Source organism: Capricornis sumatraensis, chromosome 2 (assembly GCF_032405125.1).
Source record: "Capricornis sumatraensis isolate serow.1 chromosome 2, serow.2, whole genome shotgun sequence".
Classification (NCBI taxonomy): Eukaryota; Metazoa; Chordata; class Mammalia; order Artiodactyla; family Bovidae; genus Capricornis; species Capricornis sumatraensis.
The window spans coordinates 17,521,625-17,547,061 of record NC_091070.1 but is presented as its reverse complement, the minus strand read 5'-3'; the positions used below and the strand labels follow the sequence as shown (position 1 = coordinate 17,547,061).

General features: G+C 40.9%; 2 protein-coding genes across 4 annotated transcripts in view; one reads left to right on the top strand and one right to left on the bottom strand.

Moving 5' to 3' along the window:
- The window catches only part of BBOF1 (basal body orientation factor 1), a 33,608-nt gene extending 24,858 nt beyond the window's left edge, over nucleotides 1–8,750 (top strand). The window contains exons 10-12 of the mRNA XM_068966767.1: nucleotides 3,810–3,884; nucleotides 4,046–4,160; nucleotides 8,648–8,750. Of these exons, the coding sequence (XP_068822868.1) occupies nucleotides 3,810–3,884; nucleotides 4,046–4,160; nucleotides 8,648–8,659 (202 nt within the window). The 3' untranslated portion in view covers nucleotides 8,660–8,750. The remainder of the gene's footprint in view (nucleotides 1–3,809; nucleotides 3,885–4,045; nucleotides 4,161–8,647) is intronic.
- Nucleotides 4,639–24,972, bottom strand: ALDH6A1 (aldehyde dehydrogenase 6 family member A1). Of its 3 annotated transcripts, none has more exons than XM_068966764.1 (12): nucleotides 24,844–24,972; nucleotides 17,061–17,120; nucleotides 15,402–15,476; nucleotides 15,070–15,231; nucleotides 14,763–14,841; nucleotides 14,070–14,372; nucleotides 12,571–12,692; nucleotides 11,023–11,212; nucleotides 10,645–10,826; nucleotides 9,154–9,333; nucleotides 8,789–8,887; nucleotides 4,639–6,896 (listed from the first exon to the last, which is right to left on the bottom strand). In XM_068966764.1, exons 1-12 carry the CDS (start codon nucleotides 24,898–24,900, stop codon nucleotides 6,792–6,794), a joined length of 1,614 nt encoding a protein of 537 aa, XP_068822865.1. In that variant the 5' UTR covers nucleotides 24,901–24,972; the 3' UTR covers nucleotides 4,639–6,791. The 3 variants fall into 3 exon arrangements, with proteins under 3 accessions (XP_068822865.1, XP_068822866.1, XP_068822867.1); XM_068966765.1 differs by having other exon boundaries at nucleotides 17,064–17,120; XM_068966766.1 differs by having other exon boundaries at nucleotides 15,109–15,231; nucleotides 17,064–17,120.
- Nucleotides 24,973–25,437: the final 465 nt, after the last annotated feature.

Here is a 25,437-nt window from a genome sequence, read left to right as displayed (position 1 = left end):
ATTCCAGCTTGTGCTTCCTCTAGCCCAGTGTTTCTCATGATGTACTCTACATATAAGTTAAATAAGCAGGGTGACAATATACAGCCTTGATGTACTCCTTTTCCTATTTGGAATCAGTCTGTTGTTCCATGTCCAGTTCTAACTGTTGCTTCCTGACTTGCATACCGATTTCTCAAGAGGCAGGTCAGGGGATCTGGTATTCCCATCTCTTTCAGAATTTTCCACAGTTTATTGTGATCCACACAGTCAAAGGCTTTGGCATAGTCAATAAAGCAGAAATAGATGTTTTTCTGGAACTCTCTTGCTTTTTCCATGATCCAGCAAATGTTGGCAATTTGATTTCTGGTTCCTCTGCCTTTTTGAAAACCAGCTTGAACATCTGGAAGTTCATGGTTCGCATATTGCTGAAGCCTGGCTTGAAGAATTTTGAGCATTACTTTTCTAGCGGGTGAGATGAGTGCAACTGTGCAGTAGTTTGAGCATTCTTTCACATTGCCTTTCTTAGGGGTTCGAATGAAAACTGACCTTTTCCAGTCCTGTGGCCATTGCTGAGTTTTCCAAATTTGCTGACATATTGAGTGCAGCACTTTCCCAGCATCATCTTTTAGGATTTGAAATAGCTCAACTGGAATTCCATCACCTCCACTAGCTTTGTTTGTAGTGATGCTTCTGAAGGCCCACTTGACTTCACATTCCAGGATGTCTGGCTCTAGATGAGTGATCACACCATCGTGATTATCTGGGTTGTGGAAGATCTTTTTTTGTATAGTTCTTCTGTGTATTCTTGCCACCTCTTCTTAATATCTTCTGCTTCTGTTAGATCCATACCATTTCTGTCCTTATTGAGCCCATCTTTGCATGAAATGTTCCCTTGGTATCTCTAATTTTCTTGAAGAGATTGCTAGTCTTTCCCATCCTATTGTTTTCCTCTATTTCTTTGCACTGATCACTGAGGAAGGCTTTCTTATCTCTCCTTGCTATTCTTTGCAACTCTGCATTCAAATGGGTATAGCTTTCCTTTTTTCTTTTGCTTCTCTTCACAGCTATTTGTAAATTAGTAATTAGAAATAAAGTTTAATCTACGGGTTGAATTATGATGAGCCTTAAAAACCATGCAGAAAATTCTGAACTTTGTAATATAGATTCTGGAGTAATGCAGCATAGTTTTCTTCTCTGCCTTGGAGGAATACAAAGAACAATAAGCCATACTCTTAGATTCTTCTATTGGAAGGGTTTGCGTCATTGTTCTGAGCTGACCTTAACCTAGCACAGTGACATGTATGAGAGATTGAAGGACATACATAGAACTGGCACCAGCAGAAGCTGCTGCACAACTCTGGGCATGTGTGGTGTTTAAGCAAGAGTGGAGGCAGTTGGAATAAAGAAAAGAAACAGACACACTAAGGAAGGAGAAGCAGGATGTGGTGATAAAGAATAAAAGGAATATAGAGAAGAAAGTAAATGTTTAAGATTTTTAGCTTAAGAGGGCTTCCTTGGTGGCTCAGCCAGGAAGATCCCACGTCTTGGAGCAAATAAACCTGTGCACCACAGCTATAGAGCCTGTGCTCTAGAGCCTGGAAGCTGCAACTGCTGAGTCCATGTGCCCCAACTACCAAAGCTGCTGTGCCCTAGAGCCCGTGTTCCACAATAAGAGAAGCCACTGCAATGAGAGGCCTGCATACTGCAACTACAGAGTAACCTCAACTCGCCACAACTAGAGAAAGCCCATACAGCACAGCAACGAAGACCAGCACAGCCTAAAGAAAAAAATTAATTAAAAAAAAAGATTTTTTGTTTAAGAAGTGAAGGTGGTATGAAAGGCCAATGAAAAATATGGAAAACCATACTTTCCATATGAAAAATATGGAAACATTTCCATAAACATTTATGGAGATATTTAAATTTTTATTTAATCCATCAATTCATTTACCATAATACATACTGAATGTCATCTATACTGGAGAAGGAAATGACAATCCACTCCAGTATTCATGCCTGGGAAATCCCACGGACAGGGGAGCTTGGTGGCTATGGTTCATGGGGTCAAAAAAGAGTCAGACACGACATGACTGAGCGACTAAATGACAATTTATTGAGGATATAGTGTTAAGCAAATAAAGACATCATGCTTGATTTCAGGGAGTTATGATCTACACGGGAAGAAAAATATTGTTCAAGTCATCACACAAAGAAAAATACCACTCTGACATAGGTTCAAAGGAGTGGTATTTAATGGTAAGATAGCCCAGATAGCGAAAGTGGAGTGACAAAGTTGGCTTAAAGCTCAACATTCAGAAAACGAAGATCATGGCATCCGGTCCCATCACTTCATGGCAAATAAGATGGGGAAACAGTGGAAACAGTGTCAGACTTTATTTTTTGGGGCTCCAAAATCACTGCAGATGGTGACTGCAGCCATGAAATTAAAAGACGCTTACTCCTTGGAAGAAGTTATGACCAGCCTAGATAGCATATTCAAAAGCAGAGACATTTCTTTGCCGACTAAGGTCCGTCTAGTCAAGGCTATGGTTTTTCCTGTGGTCATGTATGGATGTGAGAGTTAGACTGTGAAGAAGGCTGAGCGCCAAAGCATTGATGCGTTTGAACTGTGGTGTTGGAGAAGACTCTTGAGAGTCCCTTGGACTGCAAGGAGATCCAACCAGTCCATTCTGAAGATCAACCCTGGGATTTCTTTGGAAGGAATGATGCTAAAGCTGAAGCTCCAATACTTTGGCCACCTCATGTGAAGAGTTGACTCATTGGAAAAGACTCTGATGCTGGGAGGGATTAGGGGCAGGAGGAGAAGGGGACAACCAAGGATGAGATGCCTGGATGGCATCACAGACTCGATGGGCATGAGTCTGAGTGAACTCCGGGAGTTGGTGATGGACAGGGATACCTGGCGTGCTACGATCCATGGGGTTGCAAAGAGTCGGACACCACTGAGCGACTGAACTGAACTGAACTGAACTGAGCCTAGATTAGGGGAGTCTGACCTAATTGAGATCAGGAAAAGTCTCTGAGGAAGTAAAAGCTTGAGCTGATCTCTAAAGGGAAACAGGAACAAAAGGGAGGTGGAAAAAGCATTCTAGACAGAATACATACACGTAGTATTTTCAGTGATGAACTGGAAATCAACATCATCCTAATTTGAAAGTGGGCTTCACAGAGTTACAGTTTTAGTAGATTGATTTGCAAGCAAATAAAGACACACCCCACTCCTAAAACTTGTCTTCAATTAGGTGCATATGAAAGCAGCATAACCCCATTCATAATCTGACTATATTAAATAATCCAAAAATAAAGCAGATTCATTCAGGGAGAAACAGAATACTCAGAGAGATAATCAATAGACAGAATGTGGGCCATCTCAGAAGGCGAGAGGGCCTATTTTCCTGTTCTTAAACTAGATTTCCCAAAGTATTAGGAAAAGTTTTCATACTGGGTCTATCTCCATTGGGTAACTTTCTTGTGTTTTGAGATTCTTTTTGTGGGAAGGGAATTTTTGGGGCTTGCTTTTGGTCAGTACTCTGGTTCAACCTTGCCCATTACAATTAATATCTATTGTATGAATATCATGATTTATCTTCATAAATATTTCCATTTCTTAAAGTCAGTGTCTCAACTTTAGGAGAATGTAAGTTTTAATTAACTTGCCTAATATACTTGCCTCTATGTGTGTATAATAGCATTTTTGAAAATTAGAAACCCATCCAACTGAAACATTTCCCTTTAGCAGTTTTAAAAGTGTAGTTGAAATACATGGCATGTGACGATGTTGCCTCATTGTTAACATATCCCCACTATAGGAAATACAGCCAGAGTTCTAGACCTCCAGTTCCAGACTATGTTGTTCCTGACGATGAAACAACAAAGGAGTTTGGGTAAGCTCTCTTGACAGTCAATGAATGTGAGCCTGATCACAGTGGTGGTTGTGCACATCTTAGACATACAAGACTTGAGTGAGAATAACAAAAGTCTATTTTTTGAACCAAGTTCCATGTGTGTACAGTTGTTGACAAGTCTCACTTTGTCATTATTGTAGGGATGAAAGTAAGCTTCAAGATCAAATGTTCATCACCCAGCAAGTGCCAATCTTAAATTCTACTGGTGAACTGTTGATACGCAATATTCAGAAAGGATCACAAGAGTCTGACACAGTAAGGAGCTGTAATCTAACCAACAATATGTGTAATTCTTCCTCTTCCTCATGTAGCTTCTTCAAAGTCACAGTTCTTTTCTCTACTAGCCAGTTCTCAGGGATCAGTGAAACAAATAATAACATTAGTATGAGATTGTGGACTTTTTTTGGATTGTGGACATTTTAATAACAATGTCCATATTAAGGAAAGCATATATTTAATACAAATGCATATTTGTGCTTTTAGTGTGGAAAACCTATAAATTGCCTTTTGAAACATATAGCCCAGCTAAAATATGTACTATCATTTATGTAAGAATAAACATAATGACCATGTACCTCTTGGGTTTGTGCAGAGCTGGGAAGCTGAGTCACTACAGGCTAGCAGATAAAGGCATTATAAGGAAGTATGATACCATAAAAAAACAACAAAACAAAAACAGGGTTTCTTTTCAAGAGCTTTTTACTTGTAATTTGTTGTACATAATCAATTAGTACAATGTAGAATCTGAGAAATTTCAAATGAGGCCACTTTTTTAGCTGCTACTAGCATGAACTGTACAGATTTTTTTTCCATCTAAGAAATAAGAAACTCTTCTGAGCAGCAAATAGCTAGCCAAATGAGTTGATTCTAATTATAGCAACACAGTTCTGATGAGTTAGTATTTCTTAAAGAGTGATTTCCCTTATATGTAAGGAAAACTTAGGTGTCTCTGGGATTATATTTAATTCCACTTGGAATTTAGACAAAAATGACCTTTCATTCAACCCAGCCTGTAGTTGTTGGACTGAATTAAGTATTACTATCAGTTACCAGCTGTAATAAGAGATAAAACAAGGAGCATTTTATTACAAAATTATAAATTTCTATTGCCTCACCTTTAGGAAGGCAGACCTCCCCCCCTAAAAAAAAAATGGGCCAGCAGGGTCATAAAACATATTTTATTCAAGTTCAGTCACCTTAAATGATTGAAGGTTGTGACTTTCTATCATCTGCCTGACAACCAGAACTCTATCAGAAATGAGAAGCCTTTCCCTAGTTCAGTGGGTGAAGACCATATCAGAAAGACATGATTCAGCCAGCATGGTAGAGCAGAAACAATCTATTCTGTTTAACAGCCAGCATGGTAGAGCAGAAACAATCTATTCTGTTTAATACATAAATTTCTGTTCTGACTTAAAGTTGAGCTATAGCAAAGAAACAAAAAGCATAAAGACGTTTGCAGAAGAGCTGTCAATGCACTTCTACTACCTCACACATAGAGAGCTTTGAAATTTCTTAGGCCCTAATCAATTACTTTACATTAAGGGGTCTTTCATTAAAAGTATCACAAATGAGAAATGCAGGCAAGAGAAAAGCACAATATAAAAAATGCAGCAAGTAGTATCAGGTTAGACTTACTTTAGGTAAGAATCTTGCTCACACTTGGAGAACACTTGAGTTTGAAGGTTTTGGGTCTCTAGTCCAGATATTTTCAGGAAAAATTTTTGTTTGGAGAATTTAACAGTGTTACCCAAGGTTGTATCTTCAAGGGTGGTTCATTTTCTCTGACCCTTTGTTACTCAAAGTAGAGTACCAGGAGTCCTAAGAAATCTTCTGTCCTTGTCCATTATACTGATTTAGTCTGGATTAATTTTATTTCAAAGTGCAGAACAGTGGTTAAAACTTGTTTTCAGAAATAAATTTTGGAAGAGAAAAATATTATAAAACATATAGGTAATGTTTCTTCAGTTTCATGTTCAACTAATGAGAAAAGGGCATTGCCTTTTTTTTAACCATTAATCATTTCTCAATAAATGTGAGATCCTATTGAACATAAAAAAAAAAAAAGAGTCTGGCTGACTTTCATGGTTGGAACACCTCTTGATTTCTGGGCCTAATATAACTTCTGAAATAGTTTTCTTAAAAATAAAACAAAACCTGCTGGCATCTAAATTAATGACTGACGCACTAATTAATGATCACTAAAGCAAACCCTGAAATTTAACACTTGGCACAAACAACAAAAAGTTGATTTATCCAAAAAGTTGAGGTATCCATAGTAAGTGGTTTTAAGAAGCAGGAACAGTGACAATGGTAGAATTTGTGATCATGAATCACTAGGACAAAGTGGCATTCAGCAGGAAAGAAAGCAGCAGTTGTCACAACTGTGGGATAAGCAGAGATGGATTATGTCTTTGTGATGTGGGATAAATGAGAGGCTCCAAAAAGCCTGGCAGAGGGGTTTGACCCACTGGCATTTATGTAGGACTGTGTGAGGATCAACCAAAGGGTGAATTATGACCTATGTCTCCATCCAAGAGCTCCTCTTCCTTGGGAGATCTTCTTTACACACACTAATGTTCCCTCCACGTCATTCATCAGAAATGGGGACAATTTTTAGAAAACAGGTCTAAGCTCTTATTCCAGATAAGCATTTCACAGAACAGTGACCTCAAAAATAAAATTATGAAGAGCAAGTGAAAATCTGGTTTCAAAGTTACTCTAGGAGTCTCCCTATTAGCAACTTAACAGGGGTCAATGGTCCTGAGAAAGATTTTAGTTACAAGGTATTCCAATCCCAGGGATCTGAGTAAAGTAGGCAGTTGGAATTGGTCAAAAATAAACAGTGATTACTCAGTATGCACCGAGTCTGGAACAGACTTGTTTCTAACGGCCCATGGTAGGCATGACTACAGCAGGTGAGGAAAGAGAAGCATCTTCTTCTTTCCATTGAGAAGTGATAGTCTTTAGCTGAGTATAGAATTGGATGCCCTACAGAGAACAAAGAAAAAAAATGAGTTATCCTACATGCCTGGGGGTTTCATGATTCTTCTTTTAATCAACTTTTGAATGAGGTATTGTGAAATGCTATTCATGTTCCTACTTGTAGAACAGGTGCAACCAGAATTCAATATATTATTCATGAAATAATCTATGTAAAACACTTAAAATATTACCTGGCACATAGTAGAGTCAAATCTTAGCTATCATTATGCTAAAACTAGCCAAGAATATCTAAATGTAAAAACTGGACAATGTAAACTGTTAAACTTGTATTTATTTTATAAGAATAGGCTTGAGCAAAAGAGAATAGAGTGTACAAATTTAACACACAAAATTACTAGCAAGCTAGAAGAGTACTGTTAGAACACAACTCACTAGCTTGATTAAAATATACCTCTAGAATTAACAGACAAAATCTGGGCCATGTTAATATAGAAAACAATTTTTTTAGAGATTATTACATACTTTCAATATAAGATACAAGTTTACATTTTATTATGTAAGAATGATACCTTTATGTCTTCTTTACAGAATGCAAAATAGCAATTTAATTGCCTAAGGATTTAAGACTTCAAACTCTGGTTAGTCTTTTACTCTAGGAAGCCTCACTTACTGCTTCACTTACTAGAGTAACTTAGTAATTAAACAGGCATGGGGGTTGAAAAAAAACCCCAGACCAACAAACTTTTAAGCAACAGTTTTACTCTGCTTCCCTTGAAAGAAATGTTTAATTTTATCAAATTAAACATTTTTACAAAAGCTGTGACTAATGCACAAATTGGATAATCCATCTTGAAACGACCAGTGTTGTCTTAACCAGTTGGCAACACTGTCATACTCTGCTATGTAATCCCACTGTTAATTTATCATTAACCTACAAAGGGAGACCTGTATAGAAAACAAGTCAACGAGTGTTGTCTTAACCAGCTGGCCACACTGTCATACTCTGCTATGTAATCCCACTGTTAATTTATCATTAACCTACAAAGGGAGACCTGTATAGAAAACAAGTAATTTTTTACTGAAGGTTCCAAAACGGCTGTATTTCTGTGGGACTACAAAGCACTTTTCACCAGGCCATTTGTCCAACATGTATTTAGTTACCTGCTCTGGTGCTATATCCTACAGATAAGTAAATAATAATTACAGTGTGACAAGGGCTTCTTAACATGAGTTAGAGTCCCATTGACTTGCCTCTGTCTACCTCTCTAACCTCATCTCTTGCTACTCTCTCCCTCATTCACTCACTGGGCTCCAACCCATTTCTACTGTTTGATCATGCCATGCCTGGTCTTGCTTTAGGGTATATGCACAAGTTGAAGGATGTGACAATGGTGGTAACTTGGTTCCAGATCTGCTTTATATATTTTTTATTTGATGCTATACTTATAGCATTTATTATATTTAGAATATTGTTTAATATACAGAAGGTACTCAATAAAAGTTTTAGTAAATGAGTGACTAACAGGAAATGTGTGGTGGGAGCACTTGAGGGACATACCCAAGCCAGCATTGGAGGGGATGGTGGTGAAAGGTGCCTTTCTTTAGCAAATCCACACTTTAAACGTGGGTAACAGTCATGAAGGAGGGTAGAAATAGGATGTAGGAAGAGAGGGTCATAGGCAGAGGAGAGGGCATATACAAAAGCTTGGACGTACTCAAGCTCTTCCCCCAAAACTCCGTTGCCTTGAGTTATTCAGGAAATAGCAAAGTTTTATTAACTTTTATATCTTTTCTAGGGAACCTACTGACAAGTACTGCTGAACAACATATAACCTCACAGAAGCTGCAGGCAGTTCCTTTCTTGCAGAATCCTTGTTCCTGAATATGTTCAAGAGAGTTTCTTAGAGGAAAAATATTTTTTTAAAACTTGAAGTTACCTGTTTGCCATAGAAATTGGTGTCTCCCCTGAAGGAAGCGCGAGAGCCGGTGAATGAGAACATTGGCAAAGGCACTGGAATGGGCACATTCACCCCAACCTAAAGCAGAACAAAGCCACATCAACCACTAAGAAAGACTCCGCGAAGGAACTCTCCGTTTAGAAGCACAAGTGCTGGGCATCAGAGAGACCAATTTAACTACCCACCTTCCACCCGATCCTCCATCCCATGAACTTTTATTCCTGAGGAAGAAATGGGGCATCAAGGGAGAGCAGAGAGCAGTGACTGACCCCTGTTTACCTTCTCCCTTTACACAGGAAACTGTAAATGGCTGCAAGAATCTCCTAAAAATTCTGTTCACAAACCTGCCCAACATCCACCAAGTGGGAATATTTCCGAGCAGTGGCTCCATTGGTGGTGAAGATGGCTGTTCCATTTCCATATGGGTTGTCATTTACAATCTTGATGGCTTCATCCAAAGTGTCTGTTTCCAGAACTACAAGAACTGGGCCAAAAATCTCCTCCTTGTAACAGGTCATGTTTGGCTGCCAAGAGTGATGCATCGGAAAAGTAGTCAGTATTTTTTGCGTATTTGGTATTTTATTACCCACAGCTTACATGCACAATTTTTAGGTTAGTGATCTCTTTTCATTTCAAATCACCTGTAAAAAAAAAAAGTCCTTTCTTTCCATGCTCCATCTTCCAAGCTACCAATCATAAGTAACTTGAAACTCGTATTTCTATAACGACATAACTACACTCCTTTCCTTTATGCACTGTATTTTTTGATCTCATGACCCATCACTAGCTTCTTGATTTATGCCTGTATTACTTGTTTACACAACTGTTATGTTACTGAAAAGCTACTTGAAAATTCATTTTAGAAATCAAATATACATTAAAAACATAACAAGAACTTTTCTATTTAAAGAAATCCTGTGGTAAGTTTTCTGTAACATAAATAATCCTTTCTTCTTCATTCCTTTGCCTCCTAAATGAGTCTGTCCATTTTTATTTTGGTATCAGGTCACATTAAACATTCAAAACATCTTTCACCACTGTAGCTGTGTTTGTAGCTGGATAAGTGGATTTTTCCTCAGTGATTCTGTGGCAAAAAATCTCAATTTCTATTATACTTAGATTCAACTCTTGATTATTCAGGATTATAATAGGAATAGTGAGGATATATGAACTTAAAAAAAAAACAACCCTCAATGTAGTCATTAATTTTAGATAAGCAACTTTCAGAGTTTTGATAAATAAAAACTGACACCAGTTCTTTTTCTTTCGTTGCTTTCTGGTGAAGATGCACGTATTCAATAAACATTGAAAGTGAAGTGAAAGTGTTAGTCACTCAGTTGTGTCCGACTCTTTGCAACCCCATGGACTCTACCCTGCCAGGTCCATCTGTCCATGGAATTCTTCAGGCAAGAATACTAGAGCGGGCTGCCATTCTTCCTCCAGAGGCTCTTCCCAACCCAAGGATTCAACCTGGGTCTCCTTCATTGCAGGTGGATTCTTTACTGCTGAGCCAGTACTGGGGGGGCTCAATAAACACTGGGTGGTTGATATATTGTATTTGTGACAGAGGCTATTTATCTCTGCAAAGCCAAAAATATTTACTTTTTATCCCTTAACGGAAGTTTTCCAACCATTGATACAGTGGAAAGAGGATGGGAGTCAGGAGGGGTGACTCATTCGGACTTAATGATAAAATAATTGAGTAATTCTGGCAAGAGATGAGATCTCTAGTCATTAAATGTCTTCATTTATAAATTAGAGGAATGAGATTCCATTGTCTCCAGTGGTGCCTTCAGCTCGTATGTTTGTGAACTAAATAATTCACAGTTGTTCACCTTGACATTTGAAATGATGGTTGGCCCAACAAAGTTCCCATTTTCATAACCTTTGACTTTAATACTTCGCCCGTCAAGAAGGATGGAAGCTCCTTCCTTTGTTCCACTATCAATCAGGTTACAGACACGCTCTTTTGCCTGGGGAGTGATCAGGGGGCCAAGATCAGCTCCAGGCTGGTCTCCTGTAAAACAACACAGAAGTATTTAAGGTCTTTATGAACATAAACGATGAGTGATAACTAAAGATGAATCTGAATGACAAGTAGTCCAGTACAAAGAGAGACAGTGGTAAGAATAAACATGACCGCTCCCACTGGACAAGGCCAATGCAAAACCCAGAGCTTAGTGCCAGAGTTGCAAAGTCTAAAAATTGGTTACCTGCATTGACTCTTAGTTTTTTGGCACGTTCTACCAGCTCTGGCAGCCACTTCTTAGCTTCTCCCACAAGGATTGCTGTTGAAAGAGCCATGCAGCGCTGACCAGCAGCTCCAAATGCTGCCCCAACCAACTGGTTCAGGGTATTTTCCTTATTCGCATCTGGCATGACTACTCCATGGTTCTTGGCTCCCTAAGGAAATACAGAAAGTACATGAATCTTCCTTGGTAAAATACAATTAGGCTAATAAACTAAAGAATCTAAGTTTTCAGATGAGAATTTAAGAAAAGGACTTGAGAATTTATCCTATGCTGCTTTGAAAGGAGATTTATTATCATTTTGATATTGTTTAAGTCCTGGCAACACCGAGTAAGTCTCTGAGTTACTTTTCCTTCACTTTCTCAGCTGAAAAGCTGACAGGTGTTTATTTAGATCAAAACTATTATTTAAAAAAAAAAAAAACCCACCCCAAACAAAATACTGTCTCAATCACATACAGATTGACAAACACTTCATCTAGGAACCAAGGAGAACTCCCTTCTCTTTTCTAAGTTAGGTAGGAAAGAATCTGTTGTTTGTTAGGGTTTCCAGTTATATGAAGAGCAATGTAAACAAAGGGTTTCCAGTAGCCAGCTGAAAGGCAAAACAGGAGGGAGACCTCCTGACAGATAATTTGTAGAAAGAAGTTCCCCTAATTGACTTGCTTCTAGATACACAGCCTCATAAATTTCTATGTAGGATGACACAGGGTCATTTTCCATATATTTACAGATATACTATAGTTGAATACTTGAATAGATACCTTGTCTGCTACTTAACTGTATCACGTTACACAGAGCATTAATGTTAGATACAAAACACATCGATGAAATATGTAGGGGCATAAATCAAATTGGCCAAAACACATCCAGCCATGAAAAGAAATAAACGGGCATATCATGAATAGTTTCTAAGCCTGTGGATAGGTGGCTTCCCTTTCTGCTATTAGTAGAACAGTAAGAATGGCAACTGGACATTATATTTAGTATCAAATGACCACAAAGTATTTGGCAAGGATCTAGTCACTAAGGAACAAAAAAACTGTGCAGTCAAGTAAACCACACTCAGATATCATACAGGGATATCTGGCTCTTTACTAAACCACCACCACCACAGTGCCTTAAATAGCCTGGACTCTTAGGGAAGATCACATCTTTAACATTAGTAGTTAGGATTTGCCTTAAAGGCAGGAAGCTGAAAGCACAGGATGAAGGAAGAAATAGGGCCAGAAACAGAATTTTGGGCTGAAGCCCAAAGAATCTGAATATCTTTCTTAAGGAGAAATGTGACTTTATCACCGAGATTACCTGGATAAACTAAAAGGTAATTAAAGTGACTGAGAATAAAACTCATCACAAGGTTTGTGGTTAAAGGGAAGATAACCAGGATGAACTGTGAATAAAGAAACACTTGCATTAGGGTGAGATGAGTGGTTCCTCTGCTGAAGGGCTTTTTCCAGGTAATTTTAATACATACAACAGAATTTGGGGGAAAAAGGAATAAGAAGTCACCATATTGGCTTGAACTCTCTTGCCATGTCTTGACCCTCGCTCGAAGATGTACTCTCCTGCCTGGTTGGATCCCACAAAGCTGATTGCTTTGATATCCGGATGATCGCAAATAAAATTTACAGCTTTAAGAAGAAAATAAATGAGTATCACAAAGGAAGAAGGGGCTATGGGCTTCTCAGAATAGCAAATTTGTCCTTTTCACACTGCTATGAAAGAGAAGTTTCATACTTTTGTTTTCTTGCCCTGGAATCCCCTTTTAGAGTTCTGCCCTTGTTCTCTTAAATTCTTTCGGTTTTTTTTTTTTTGGTCACGCAGCACCGTTAATTGGATCTTAGTTCCCCAACCTGGGACTGAACCTGTGCCCCCTCCTCCAGTGGAAGTGTGGAGTCTTAACCATGGGACCGCAAGAGAAGTCCCTCTCTTAAATTCTTTAAACTACAAATTCTATTTAACGTGTTCTCTTTCATTGTTTTTCCCAATTGCTAGTCCAGAATTTTTACTTTAACTCTGAAGGCTACCCAATACAATATTGTAAAGTAATTAGCCTCCAATTAAAATAAATAAATTTATATTAAAAAAAAACTGAAGGCTACAGCTCCTATTTTCCTTCAAAATAAAAGCCTTTCAATACTCGACTCCTCCTTTTGTCTTTTACGAATATGATATTTCCTCAACTGTCACTTGTATTGGAACTCTCAGATATTACTGTGCCCTCTTATGTGAGGCAATAGAGCACAGTATTTAAAAGTAAAAACCATGGTTGGCCTGTTTATTTTTTTTAATAAAATTTTATTTATTTATTTGGCTGCTCTGGGTCTTAATTGTAGCATGTGGGATCTAGCTCCCTGACCAGGGATCGAACCTGGGCCCCCTGCACTGGGAGCTCAGAGTCTTAGCCACTGGACCACCAGGGAAGTCCCTGGTTGGCCTGTTTAAATATACACATCGCAACTTTTGACAGTTTCCAGCAACATGACTTTGGGCAAAATCAGCTGATTTCATTATGCCCCAATTTTCTCATCTGTAAAATGGGAAGATAATAGTACCTACCTGAAAGAGTGATTGTAAAGATTAAATGAGAGAATAGATGGAAGGCATTGGAACAGTGCTTGAAACAAGGAAGCACTTTTTAAGTATTAGCCATTATTATATGAATCAGAAGGACTTCGGTACCTCTGTGGTGTATAAATTCTGAGTTAAATAATGTTAAGTCCCTTCAGTATTGAAATGAAAACTTACTCTTTAATTTTACCTATCTTGCCCCAACCATAGTTCTTTGTCCTAATATATTCTGTAGGGCAAGAAACACTGCTACTCCCCAGTTAGTTACCTTAGCACAGAGATGGCAAAACAGTCAACAAACATTTTCTTCAAAAACGGAGGTTACTTATTATTAGTAAATCCCTTTATCCCTAAAACACCCTAAAACACCCCATCACTGACTCAACACCTTGGTTTTTGGTAGCCAGATTAAGTGCCAGGTCCAGAGGGGCAGGTACCTTCATGTTGTCCATGGATGATATTCAGTGTTCCATCAGGGGCACCAGAGTCCTGAAACAGTTTGGCGAGAAGCATAGTTGCTCCAGGGACTCGCTCTGATGGTTTCATCAGGAAGGTATTTCCACACACCATGGCCATGGGAAACATCCAAAGGGGGATCATGGCAGGAAAATTGAATGGAGCAATGCCTGCGCACACCCCCAGAGGCAGACGGTAGGAATAAAGGTCCATGTCTTTGGTGATGGATGGCATGGTCTCCCCCAGCATGAGGGACGTCACACTGCAGGCATGCTCAACCACCTCTGGAACAGAGAAGCAGCAGTCAGGCGAGCAACTCTTCACACTGCCCAGTACTTAGCTTCGTCATGCTCTAGTCAGCCCTGAGTGGCAAGGCCAATGACAGATGGAAAAAGCACTGATTCGCTATGTGAAGATGTTGCATGAAGCGAGATCATCTGAATGGAAAGAAGGCAGTGAAATGCATAAACCAACTGGAAGATTATTGGAGTACAATAACGAAGTAAGCCAACAGCACAGATACCCAGGTACTGTCATTTCCCACAAGTATTAGGATATCATGGGATAGCAAAACCTACATAAAGGAAGCGGAAGTCCCCCACTCTGGGGGACCCTTATCTTCCTTTGCTTCTTCCCAGTGTCCCTGAACTCCCCTAGAGGGACTCCCTGCTTACGGAGGCCTCGAAACACATCTCCTTCAGCATCTGCCAGGGTCTTCCCTTGTTCCAGCGTGATCAACCTGGCAATTTCTTTCTAGAGAGAAAACACACAAATAGATACCAATACAAGGATGTGCCTCCCTTTAGTTCTCAGGCAGCCAGAAAAGAAGAAAAGTCAAGGAGAAGCTGTTGGAGGGAGAAAGCCATGATCTATGTCTCTTTGGATTGTACAGTTAGGGAGGGCAGCAAACAGGGCCTCTATGAGAGTGACAAGTAGCACCTAAATAACACTTCGGGAAATTATACCATTCAGCTTTCTTACCAAGTTTTCTTTAATGAGTTGTTGATAGCGGAGCAGGACCTGCTGACGGCTTAATATTGAAGTGTCTGCCCACGCGGGAAAAGTACGTTTGCAGGAAGAAACTGCTGCCTCCATTTCAGCCTTGGTGGACTGAGGGACCCGACCAATGACCTCATTGGTGGCCTGACGGAAAAGGCAGCACATCAATCATCCTTTGTCCCCGCCCCACCCTCTTCATTTAGTCACAGGGGCAGTGATACGTGCTTCACAACAGAGACCAGGTCCTTATTTTTCCCACTGTGTTCCCAGAATTCTAGGCTAGTGAGTTCAGGCCCCAAAGCAGCTTTCCTTACGGGATTGTGGATGTTGATCCATTTGTCACTTTTGGATTCAATAAATTTCCCATCAATGAAGAGTTTTACAGTTGGCTGGGGGAGAAAAAAAATAAACACAATACTTTGTATTAGTTAATTGCTTTACTTCTCTCTTTCTCTTTCACAAGGAGAAAAGAACTGGGGTTGATAACTGAATTTTCTGCTTTCTAGCTATGTCACCACTAGGAAAGAGATACACAATATACTCTTCTGTAGAGATGTTAAGATAGGGTGGAACCTCTCAATACTGTGACCTCTCTGTAAATGGAAAATTCCCTGTAATCATACAGTGGAACTTCATAAAAAATGTATGTCACTGAGAAAGTGAAAGTCAACTCCATGGACTGCAGCCCACCAAACTCCTCTGTCCATGGAATTCTTCAGGCAAGAACACTAGAGTGGGTAGCCATTCCCTTCTCCAGGGGATCTTCCTGACCCAAGGACTGAACCCGGGTCTCCTGCACTACAGGCAGATTCTTTACCATCTGAGCCACCAAGGAAACCTATGTCACAGACAAGCTAATACTAAAAAAGCAGCAGACTCTGTGTTAACAAATGTTAACTATTATGATTTGTTGGCCCAGCTGACTTTCTGGCACATTACCATGAGCATGCCTTATCTTTATGATCAAAATATTTTTAAAAACATTTCTATGTGTAGCTTTTCTAAGCAGCAGCTTGTTTTCATTAAATTTTCAAATGTGGTCTGTAGGCCAAAAAAGGTGAAAGACTACTATGTTATAATATGTGCATGCTTCTACCTAAACAGGATTTTGAGCACCAGTCCTTACAGATCAGGTTTAGTTACTGCAAATGGCTAACAGACAGTAGGTCTGTAAAAACAACTCTAAAGGTTGTAAAGAAGACAACCTTTGAGACCAGGGTCAAGAAAACCTGTAGAAGTCATGAAAATGTTTGTATCTTTTGACATAGTAATCCCAGTTCAGAAGGGAAATAATATAAAAGAAGCAAAAATAACCAAAAAAGATATAAATAAATGTTAGTTTTATAATACTGAAAAAAAAGGAATAAATTTAAACGTTATTTGTGAAAATTATTAGTTAATTCACACAGTATCTACTTGATAGAATATTACATAGGCATTAAAAGTCATAGTCATGGTGGCTCAGGGGTAAAGAATCCACCTGCCAATGCAAGAGACATGGGTTTGATCCCTGGTCTAGGAAGATCCCACATGCCATGGAGCAACTAAGCCTGTGTGCCACAACTATTGAACCTGCACTCTAGAGCCTGGGAGCCGCAACTACTGGGCCCTTGTGCCACAACTACGAAGCCTGAGTGCCTAAAGTCCGTGCTCTTCAATAAGAGAAACCATGGCAATAAGAAGCCTGCGCCCTGCAACTGGAGAGGAGCCCCTACTGGCCGCACTAGAGAAAAGACTGTGCGGCAATGAAGACCAGCAAAGCCCCCAATAAATAAAATTATTAAAAAAAAATGAGTCATAAAGATCACTTTGCAATACTGGAAGTGCTTACAACATAACAGACATAATACAAGATAAGAAAATCAAGACAGAAAATTTCAGATAAACTCTGATCACCATGATGTAAAGAAAATATTCCCAAACTGTACTGGATTCCTTCTCAGAAGTCAACCTTTATTACCAAATAAACTCACCACTGAAGATGAAGAGAAGGAGGATGCTGGCTGCCAACTGGAATTCACCTTGGAAGAGACCTGGGAGGTAAAAGAAAGATTATTTTGATAAATGAGAGCAGAAAATTACTAAAAACTTAGTGAATGGCCACTATCTGCTCAGTATCCTACTAGTTACCATGAGTATATGAAGAAGGACTTCGTGTTTGCTCTCAAGGGTCATATAGTCTTTAAAAAGAAAAGCTGTGAGGCTGTGGGACACAGCAAACTACGAGAGAACAAAAACTCATAACCATCACGTGTTCAATTTCTAGGATAGTCCTGATTTTAAAAAGATGTTTTTTGGTCATTAGACTGTATTTTTCTAGTTTTGGCCTGATAAATGTAGTCACCTTAAATCTAAAAATAAGAAAACACCTAAGATGGGATTCCCTGGTGGCTCAGACAGTAAAGCGTCTGCCTGCAATGCGGGAGACCAGGGTTCGATCCCCAGGTCGGGAAGATTCCCCTGGAGAAGGAAATGGCAACCCATTCCAGTACTCTTGCCTAGAAAATTCCATGGATGGAAGGAGCCTGGTGAGCTACAGTCCATGGGATTACAGAGTCGGACACGACTGAGCAACTTCACTTCACTAAGATGGTGTCTAACACAATAGGTGTTGACTATAAGACAGTATATAACCAAGTGTCAAATATATGTATAATATGCCCATACAAATACTTAAACATGAGTGTTCATAGTAGTTTTGCTGGTAATAGTGTAAAATTTGGGAGCAACTTAAAGGTTGGATGGGTGAATAGGGAAACTAGTACGGTATATTCAGATATTAGAATACTACTCAGCAATGAAAAGGAATAAACTATTGATAATGCAACATGGATAATTATAATAATTATACTGAGTGAAACAAGTTAGACTTAAGAAGAGTACCTATATAAAACTAGAAAATGTAAACCATAGTGTCAGAAAGCAGATCAGTGGTTACCTAGAGATGATGGTGGAAGAAAAGATGAAGGTCAGAGGGAAACATTTTGGGGCAATTAATATATTCATTATCTTGATTGTGATGTTTTCACAGGTATATACAAATATTAAAACATTAAATTATATACTTTATCTTAGATCAATTTTATTTTAATAAAGCTATTTTTTAAAATGCCACATACACCTAAGAGGAAAAGAATGTGTTATATTTAATAGAATTTAATCAGCAAATGGTTAGGATGGCGGGATTAGTTAAAATAAAGTCATTCTCAAAAAATAGTTTGCATATATGCTAAGGAAGTTGATTTAAGAAACACAGAAGTCTAATCGAAGTGAGCAAACTAAAATACTCAAGACTGGAATATAAAAGGAAGGTGCAGTCTAATAACCTATTACCTTATCTGAAGAGAGACCATGTTAACCAAAGAGTTTAGGGATGTATAAAGTACAAGAATTTGTTTGCGTGCTGACAGCACTATCCAGAGGAAAAGGTGCTGGTCCTTTGGGCCAGTAGTCTATCAAAATGCCTAGTCTGCAGCTTCTCCTTTCACCACAAAAGCTATTTCAAACCAGCAACACCCTCCTGGGGACCACCATGTCTTATAGCCACATTCCCGATACCAACACAGTACCTGGTACACAACAGGTGTTCAAAAGCTATATTGCCTGTTGTTCCCCACCCCAGACTTGGTTAGGTGTATTTTTCTGTACACCTACTAAGTCACTTCAGTCGTGTCCGACTCTGTGCGACCCCAGAGATGGCAGCCCACCAGGCTCCCCCGTCCCTGGGACACCTAGCAGTCAGTATTTCCCTATCGAGTTTATTTGTCTGTGTTGTAACAGCCTAGGTACTTGTTTTTTACCCCAAGATTATAAATTCCACGGGGACAGGTACTGCATCTTATTTACCTACTTCATAACCTTACTAGATCAAGACTGTTCAGGTATGAAAAACAGCTTAGCAAGTAGTTGGTGCTCATTAAACACTGCTATTATTGTATTACTATAAATATTATTTGCTCACATTCCTCGCTGTTTCAAAACATACCAATTTTCTTAAAATTTTCAACTCTGTTCCTTTCCCTCTCACAGAGCTGATCTTATTTTTTCTACTTCAGGGGAAACAGAAATCACGAGATGGAAACTTCCTCAACTTCCTACTAGCAAGCCTACCAAACTGACCAATACTCATCATCTTTTCCTTTTACCTCTTATAGAGAAGGCAGCTACCAAGGTTCATGAAGACAGAGTAACTGGGAGACAGAGGTACACAGTCAATGTCTGACTGAAGAAGTATGTCTTTCAATTTAAGGCTAATCTCTGAATCTGTGCTCTGAAGTCAACTGTTCCTCCTGCCTCAGACACTTCCACCAATTATCCTTTCTTTCCTGTATCTTAAAACCTCTCTCCATCCAACAGAAAGGGTTCTCTACATGAATTACCGTTATTTCCTCATCTCCCACTAGCTCCTCAATCAACTCCTACCTTTATGACGGAACACCAGACCACCAGAGACTTCCTCCATACCATGGACTCTTCTTGTACTTGACGTCTCAGCAGAGGTGAAGAGTTAACCAGACCTTCTGTCCCAAATCCCCTTTCCACTTATATTGTGATGCCCTGGTATCTTTTCTATCTCTTGGGCCGCATTTTCTCTGCCTTCTTCGTTGATTGCTTCTCCCATACCTGGCCTCTAACTGCTTGAGTTTCTGGACAAGGAGAGGTCCCAACTCTCCTTGGGTGATTTCATTAACTCCAGTGGCTTAATTAGCTAGATCCTGGTGATGCCCAAATCTTTAATTTTTCACCAGAATCCTCCTCATCAGGTAATACTTACATAACTGTCTTCACCACATCTCTACTTGGATATTATTTAGGTCCATGTTGGAAAAAGCTGACTTCCTCATCGTCCTCCTATCAATCAGCTCTGTTTCCTACAACCCACCTTTCAGTGAATGGAGCTAATATCCACCTAGGTGCCCAACCAGAAACTTAAATGTCACCCTAACTCTTCTCTCCCTCTCTTCTCAGTGAATCAAACAAGTCCTGGCAATCTGTCCTCCCAGAAGTCTTGGGAATGCAACCCTTTTCTTGTTTCCTCTTCCTACTCTACACCATCATTGTCTCTTACCTGGGTTTCCGAACAGGTAATGATTCCTAACAGGTCTCTCAGCCTTCAATCTTAAACCTCTTATTCTTGTTTCCACTCCAGAGCCAAAGGGTCTTTTTAAAACACAAACTTGGTCAGATCATTCCTTTGTTTAAAACCCACCAATGGCTTTCCATTGTCCTTGGGATAGACTTACCTCGGTGTTGCTTAGAAGATTCTACATAGTATCTTTACTTCTCTAGTTTCCTAGTGTGCTGCTCTCCTCCTTGCTCTCTCTATGCTCCGGGCATTCACAACATGTTTTGTGCTCACACTGCCCTTGCACGTGCTGCTCCCTCTTGCCCGGAGTTGTTTCATCCCATTTGCTTGGCTCACGTCTATTCTTGAGCTCCCTATCACTTTGGGTACAGGTACAGCTCAGTTCTGTAGGCTTGCTAGTAGGAAGTTGAGGACGCTCTCATCTAATGGTTTTAGTTTCCTCTGAAGTAGAAAAAACAAGGTTAACTCCTGTGAGTGAGTGGTACAGTAGCAGAGTTTTAAAGTCTCAATATCAAGTCGAGGCTAAGTACCTGATTATGGGGTTCATAAAACACCTGAATTCCTCTAGTTCTCTTATCACACTAGAGAATAGCATTATTAAGTCTGTCTTCCCTTAGAACACTAGAGAGTTGTGTCCTCATCACCTGGTAGCATTCCTGGACTAGAGTAAGTACTCAGTAATATTCTGCAGAATGAAAGCATACACCCAAGCAATTGTGGGATATTAATTTTGTTTTATGTAAACTCTCTTACTGGCTTCTCAGGTGGTGCTAATGGTAACTAACTCACCTGCCAATGCAGGAGACTTAAAGAGACACGGGTTCAATCCCTGGCTTGGGAAGATTCCTTGGAGCAGGGCATGGCAACCCACTCCAGTATTCTTGCCTGGAGAATCCCATGGACAGGGGAGCCTGGGGGGCTACAGTTCATAGGTTCGCAAAACGTTGGACACGGCTGAAGTGACTTAACACACACGCAAACTCTCTTATAGGGCAGAAAATGTACAGATCAGCCAAGGAGAGCATTCTAGGCCACTTGATTTCATTCTGTCACGTGCACATAGCCTCCCTGCTGTTGAGAGGGCATAATAAAACATAATCATTTAGTTTTTGACTAAATGATAGTCATTTAGTCTTTTCTTCATTTTCCAAGACACAATCATTAGTACCGTTACTGAAAAGAACTATCCTATGTCCAGTCACATCGAACTTCTTGATCTCTAGATGTTTATTTCACACTTGCTATTTTCCTTGGCAGGAACTCCCTTCTCTGGCTAAAGGCCTCTGGCTAAAGTACTACTCTTGCAGTACTCAGAGATCAACTCCTTTTGGAAGCTTTTCTAGAATTGCACAGGTTGAGTTTGGGGCTCTTTCCATAGGTTCCTGCAGTACTGTGTGCAGTCTTACTGTTTAGCACTTATTGCATTGCAATAGGAAGGCTTTCAGTGAATATTTTACTCATCTTTCCTTTCCCAAAGTTTGGGCCAGTGTCTGACACAGAAAGAGAGGCTTAGACTTAAGTCCTGAATTCTCAGCAACATCAGTTCAGTTCAGTCGCTCAGTTGTGTCCGACTCTTTGCGAACCCCATGAATCGCAGCACACCAGGCCTCCCTGTCCATCACCAACTCCCGGAGTTCACTCAGACTCATGTCCATTGAGTCAGTGATGCCGTCCAGCCATCTCATCCTCTGTCGTCCCCTTCTCCTCCTGCCCCCAATCCCTCCCAGCATCAGAGTCTTTCCCAATGAGTCAACTCTTCGCATGAGGTGGCCAAAGTACTGGAGTTTCAGCTTTAGCATCATTCCTTCCAAAAAAATCCCAGGGCTGATCTCCTTCAGAATGGATTGGTTGGATCTCCTTGCAGTCCAAGGGACTCTCTAAGAGTCTTCTCAAGAGTTACTAGGTGGGAAACCTTGGATGACCTTTAAGATTGCTGGGAGAAATATCAACAACCTCAGATACACAGATGATACCACCTTAATGGCAGAAAGTAGAGAGGAACTAAAGAGCCTCTTGATGAAAGTGAAAAAGAGTGAAAAAGCTAGCCTAAAACTAACATTCAAAAAACTAAGAAGATGGCATCTGGTCCTATCACTTCATAGCAAACAGATGGGGAAAAAAATGGAAACAGTGAGACTTTATTTTCTTGTGCTCCAAAATCACTGTGGACGGGTGACTGCAGCCAATTAAAAGATGCTTGCTCCTTGGAAGAAAAGGTATGACAAACCTAGACAGCATATTAAAAAGCAGACACACTACCATGCTGACATAGGTCCATCTAGTCAAAGCTATAGTAGTCATGTATGGATGTGAGAGTTGGACAATAACAAATGCTGAGCGCTGAAGAATTGATGCCTTCAAACTGTGGTGTTGGAGAAGACTCCTGTGAGTCCCTTGGACTGCAAGGAGATCAAACTCCAGTCAATCCTAAAGGAAATCAGTATTGAATATTCATTGGAACGACTGATGCTGAAACTGAAGTTTCAATACTTTGGCCACCTGATGTGAAGAGCCAACTCATTGGAAAAAACTCTGATGCTGGCAAAGAATGAAGGCAGGAGGAGAGGACAGGATGAAATGGTTAAATGGCATCACTGACTTAATGGACACGAGTTTGAGCAAACTCTGGGAGGTGGTGAAGGACAGGGAAGCCTGGCATGCTTCAGTCCATGGGGTCACAGAGAGTCAGACACGACTTAGTGACTGAACAACAACAACTTACTTCATTAATTCTAATCTTCACAAATATTCTCAAAACTAGGAAGTGGTGGAGCTGGAATAGAATCCAAGTATGACTGTGAAGCCTGTGTTCTTTCCACTGTATCACTGAAGAAAGTCACTGAGTCATATTAAGACTAGTTTTCTTTAAATGGGAGTGATAATATCTGGATTGCCAGACTCTAGACTACTCTCAAACTATCATGTTACAGTAACTCCTAATTGGCTTAGAATTATTATCTGTTCTTTTTCAGGTCAATGCAGAAGTTTCTGCAAACGAATCAGAAAAAAGTGCTTATTTCCAAAATAAAGCACTTGGGGAAGGAGATTCTTTTCCTTGATACAAAGGACAACATAGTTTTTTAAGTCTCTCAATGACTTGTGATGATGGAAAGGCAAAGGGAAAAAAGCCAATTTAATAAAAGATTTCCAGGAGAAGTTGGTAATGGAAAATATAGGGTGGAAATTTTGTTTTCTGACTACAAAACAAAACCTAGAAAAACAGAACCAGGATTACAGCAAGAAATATGAGTTAGGACAGATCATTTGACAAATCCTTCCAACCCATTCACACTGTCCCATTAAATAGCATATTTAAACAGGAACCTTTGCAGACTCTGCTAAGAATCTTAAACATGCATAGTCTCTGGAGTAGAACTCACTGAACCTGATAAATACTAATATTATCTATGAGCCCAGAAATACAGAGGAAGAAGTTCCCAAGCTGAACATGAGTAAGAAAAGCAAAGCTGTTTCTTGCAGGTTCGATAATGTTGCCTCATAATATTATAAGTCCTTGCTAGGCTTGAACAACGGGGAAAGGCTATGAACAGCTGGAAACAGCTACAGGCCTCAGGCATGTAGCTCCTGTAGCTCAACCACCTGTCCTTAGGCTAGCTTCAGAGAAGACCTGAACACCCCCACCCCACTCCAACCCCAGGGGCAAAGCTGAGTTGGGGCTTCGCCGCTAGCTCAGACGGTAAAGAATCCACCTGCAATGCGGCAGACCTGGGTTCGATCTCTGCATTGGGAAGATCCCCTGGAAGAGGGCATGGCAACCCACTCCAGTATTCTTGCCTGGAAAATCCGCGTGGACAAAGGGGCCTGGCCGGCTACAGTCCATGGGATCGGACAGCGGAACACTGTTGAGCGACTAAGTACAGCACAGCACAAGCTGACTCTGGGGTGGGAACTTGGAATTTACACTTCTTGTCTTCCTTGGTTCCCATTTTCTATCACCTATTTTAGAGATGTTTAATTCTTTGCACGTGCCTGGAACAAACTGGGATCATTAACTATGTGCCCTTATTCAACGCCAACAAAACACTGTAACTCTGCCAGAAAGTTAAACAAAGTCTTGGCAAGCAAAGGCACAACAGTCCACAGCCTGTGGAACATGCAAAAAGCCGTAGCTGGGGAAAACAGCTCAGCAAATGACTGCTTTTGGGAAAACGGAGTGAACATTCCGAGAAGGAGATTCAAAGTTCATTCACTGACCCTCGCCCCTCGTGTGCTTCCTGCCCCTCGCCCCCCGGCCTTTACCTCGGATTGCAAACCGTGAAGAAGGGTGGGGGTAGGGGACAATTTGGAGGTTCTCGGCCCAATGCTAAGAGAGGTGACCAGAAGGGGAGTTTCTGGGGCAGAGAGGTGGCTGGTGCAGAGGTGAAAGGGAAGACGTTGGGCAGACCGACAGAGGTGGGGCAAGAGAGTGTCGGCAGGGATCAGGCAAGCCTCGAAGAGGAGAGTGGGCCAGAGCCATAAAAGGGGGGAGGCTCAAGAATAAAAGGGCCAGGGCTGAATCCAACGAAGGCGGGTACTGAGTGAGGTGTGGGACAGGGCCGCACAGGTCCGATGGGCACAGAGAAGGGTCAGCCATGAAGGGGATGGCTCAGAGAGCGGATGGAAAGGACGAATTTCGAGCTTCGCAACCCCTTGGCGCTACCCTCACTCGCCTGGAGGATCCGGGCCCGCAATGGCGCCGCCGCCGCCGCCGCCGCCACCGCCGCCATGGCTCCGGGTTGCCTCTTCTCAGCCCCCGCACCTCTACAGTCTGGGACTGTCCAGAAGCTCTACTGCGGCCAGGCCTCGCCCCTCCATCCTGCCGCACCTCCTCACTGGCGGAAAGGACAATCTCCCCTAGCCAATTACTCGCCCTAACGCCTGACTCCGCCCCTCAGTCCCAGCCCTGGGGGAATACGATTGGTCAGAAGTGATAGAGTTCTCGCCCTGAGCTACCTCAACAAATTCTGTTGGCGGAGGGGTAGGGAAGACACGGCGCGACTCGGCTTTTCTATATCGAGCACATGAGGAAGACGCCCCCGAACCCGGAACTGCGATTGGCCAAAGGCACAACCGCGGCCCCGCCCACTAACTGAGGGAAGTAAATAAGTTCATGCAAGAATTTTTGCAGTAGCTCCGCCTCATCCACTGCGCGAGGGGAGGTGTGGCTAGCACCGGGGGGCGGGCCTATGTAAAGATTGTCCCTATAGGGGCGGGGAGACGAACCCGGCTCCTGGGTTTGAGGGAAGGGTTTCTCTTTGGGGGCG

Bases quoted from the DNA above. Each gene is read 5' to 3' on its own strand.
- ALDH6A1 (XM_068966764.1), bottom strand. From the start codon at position 24,900: ATGGCGGCGGTGGCGGCGGCGGCGGCGGCGGCGCCATTGCGGGCCCGG. The intron at 15,477-17,060 runs GTGAGTTTATTT...TTTCTCCCCCAG, and splicing joins CCTTCTCTTCATCTTCAGTG to CCAACTGTAAAACTCTTCAT. The intron at 8,888-9,153 runs GTTTGTGAACAG...GTTCTGCTTTAG, and splicing joins ACTTGGTGGATGTTGGGCAG to GTTGGGGTGAATGTGCCCAT.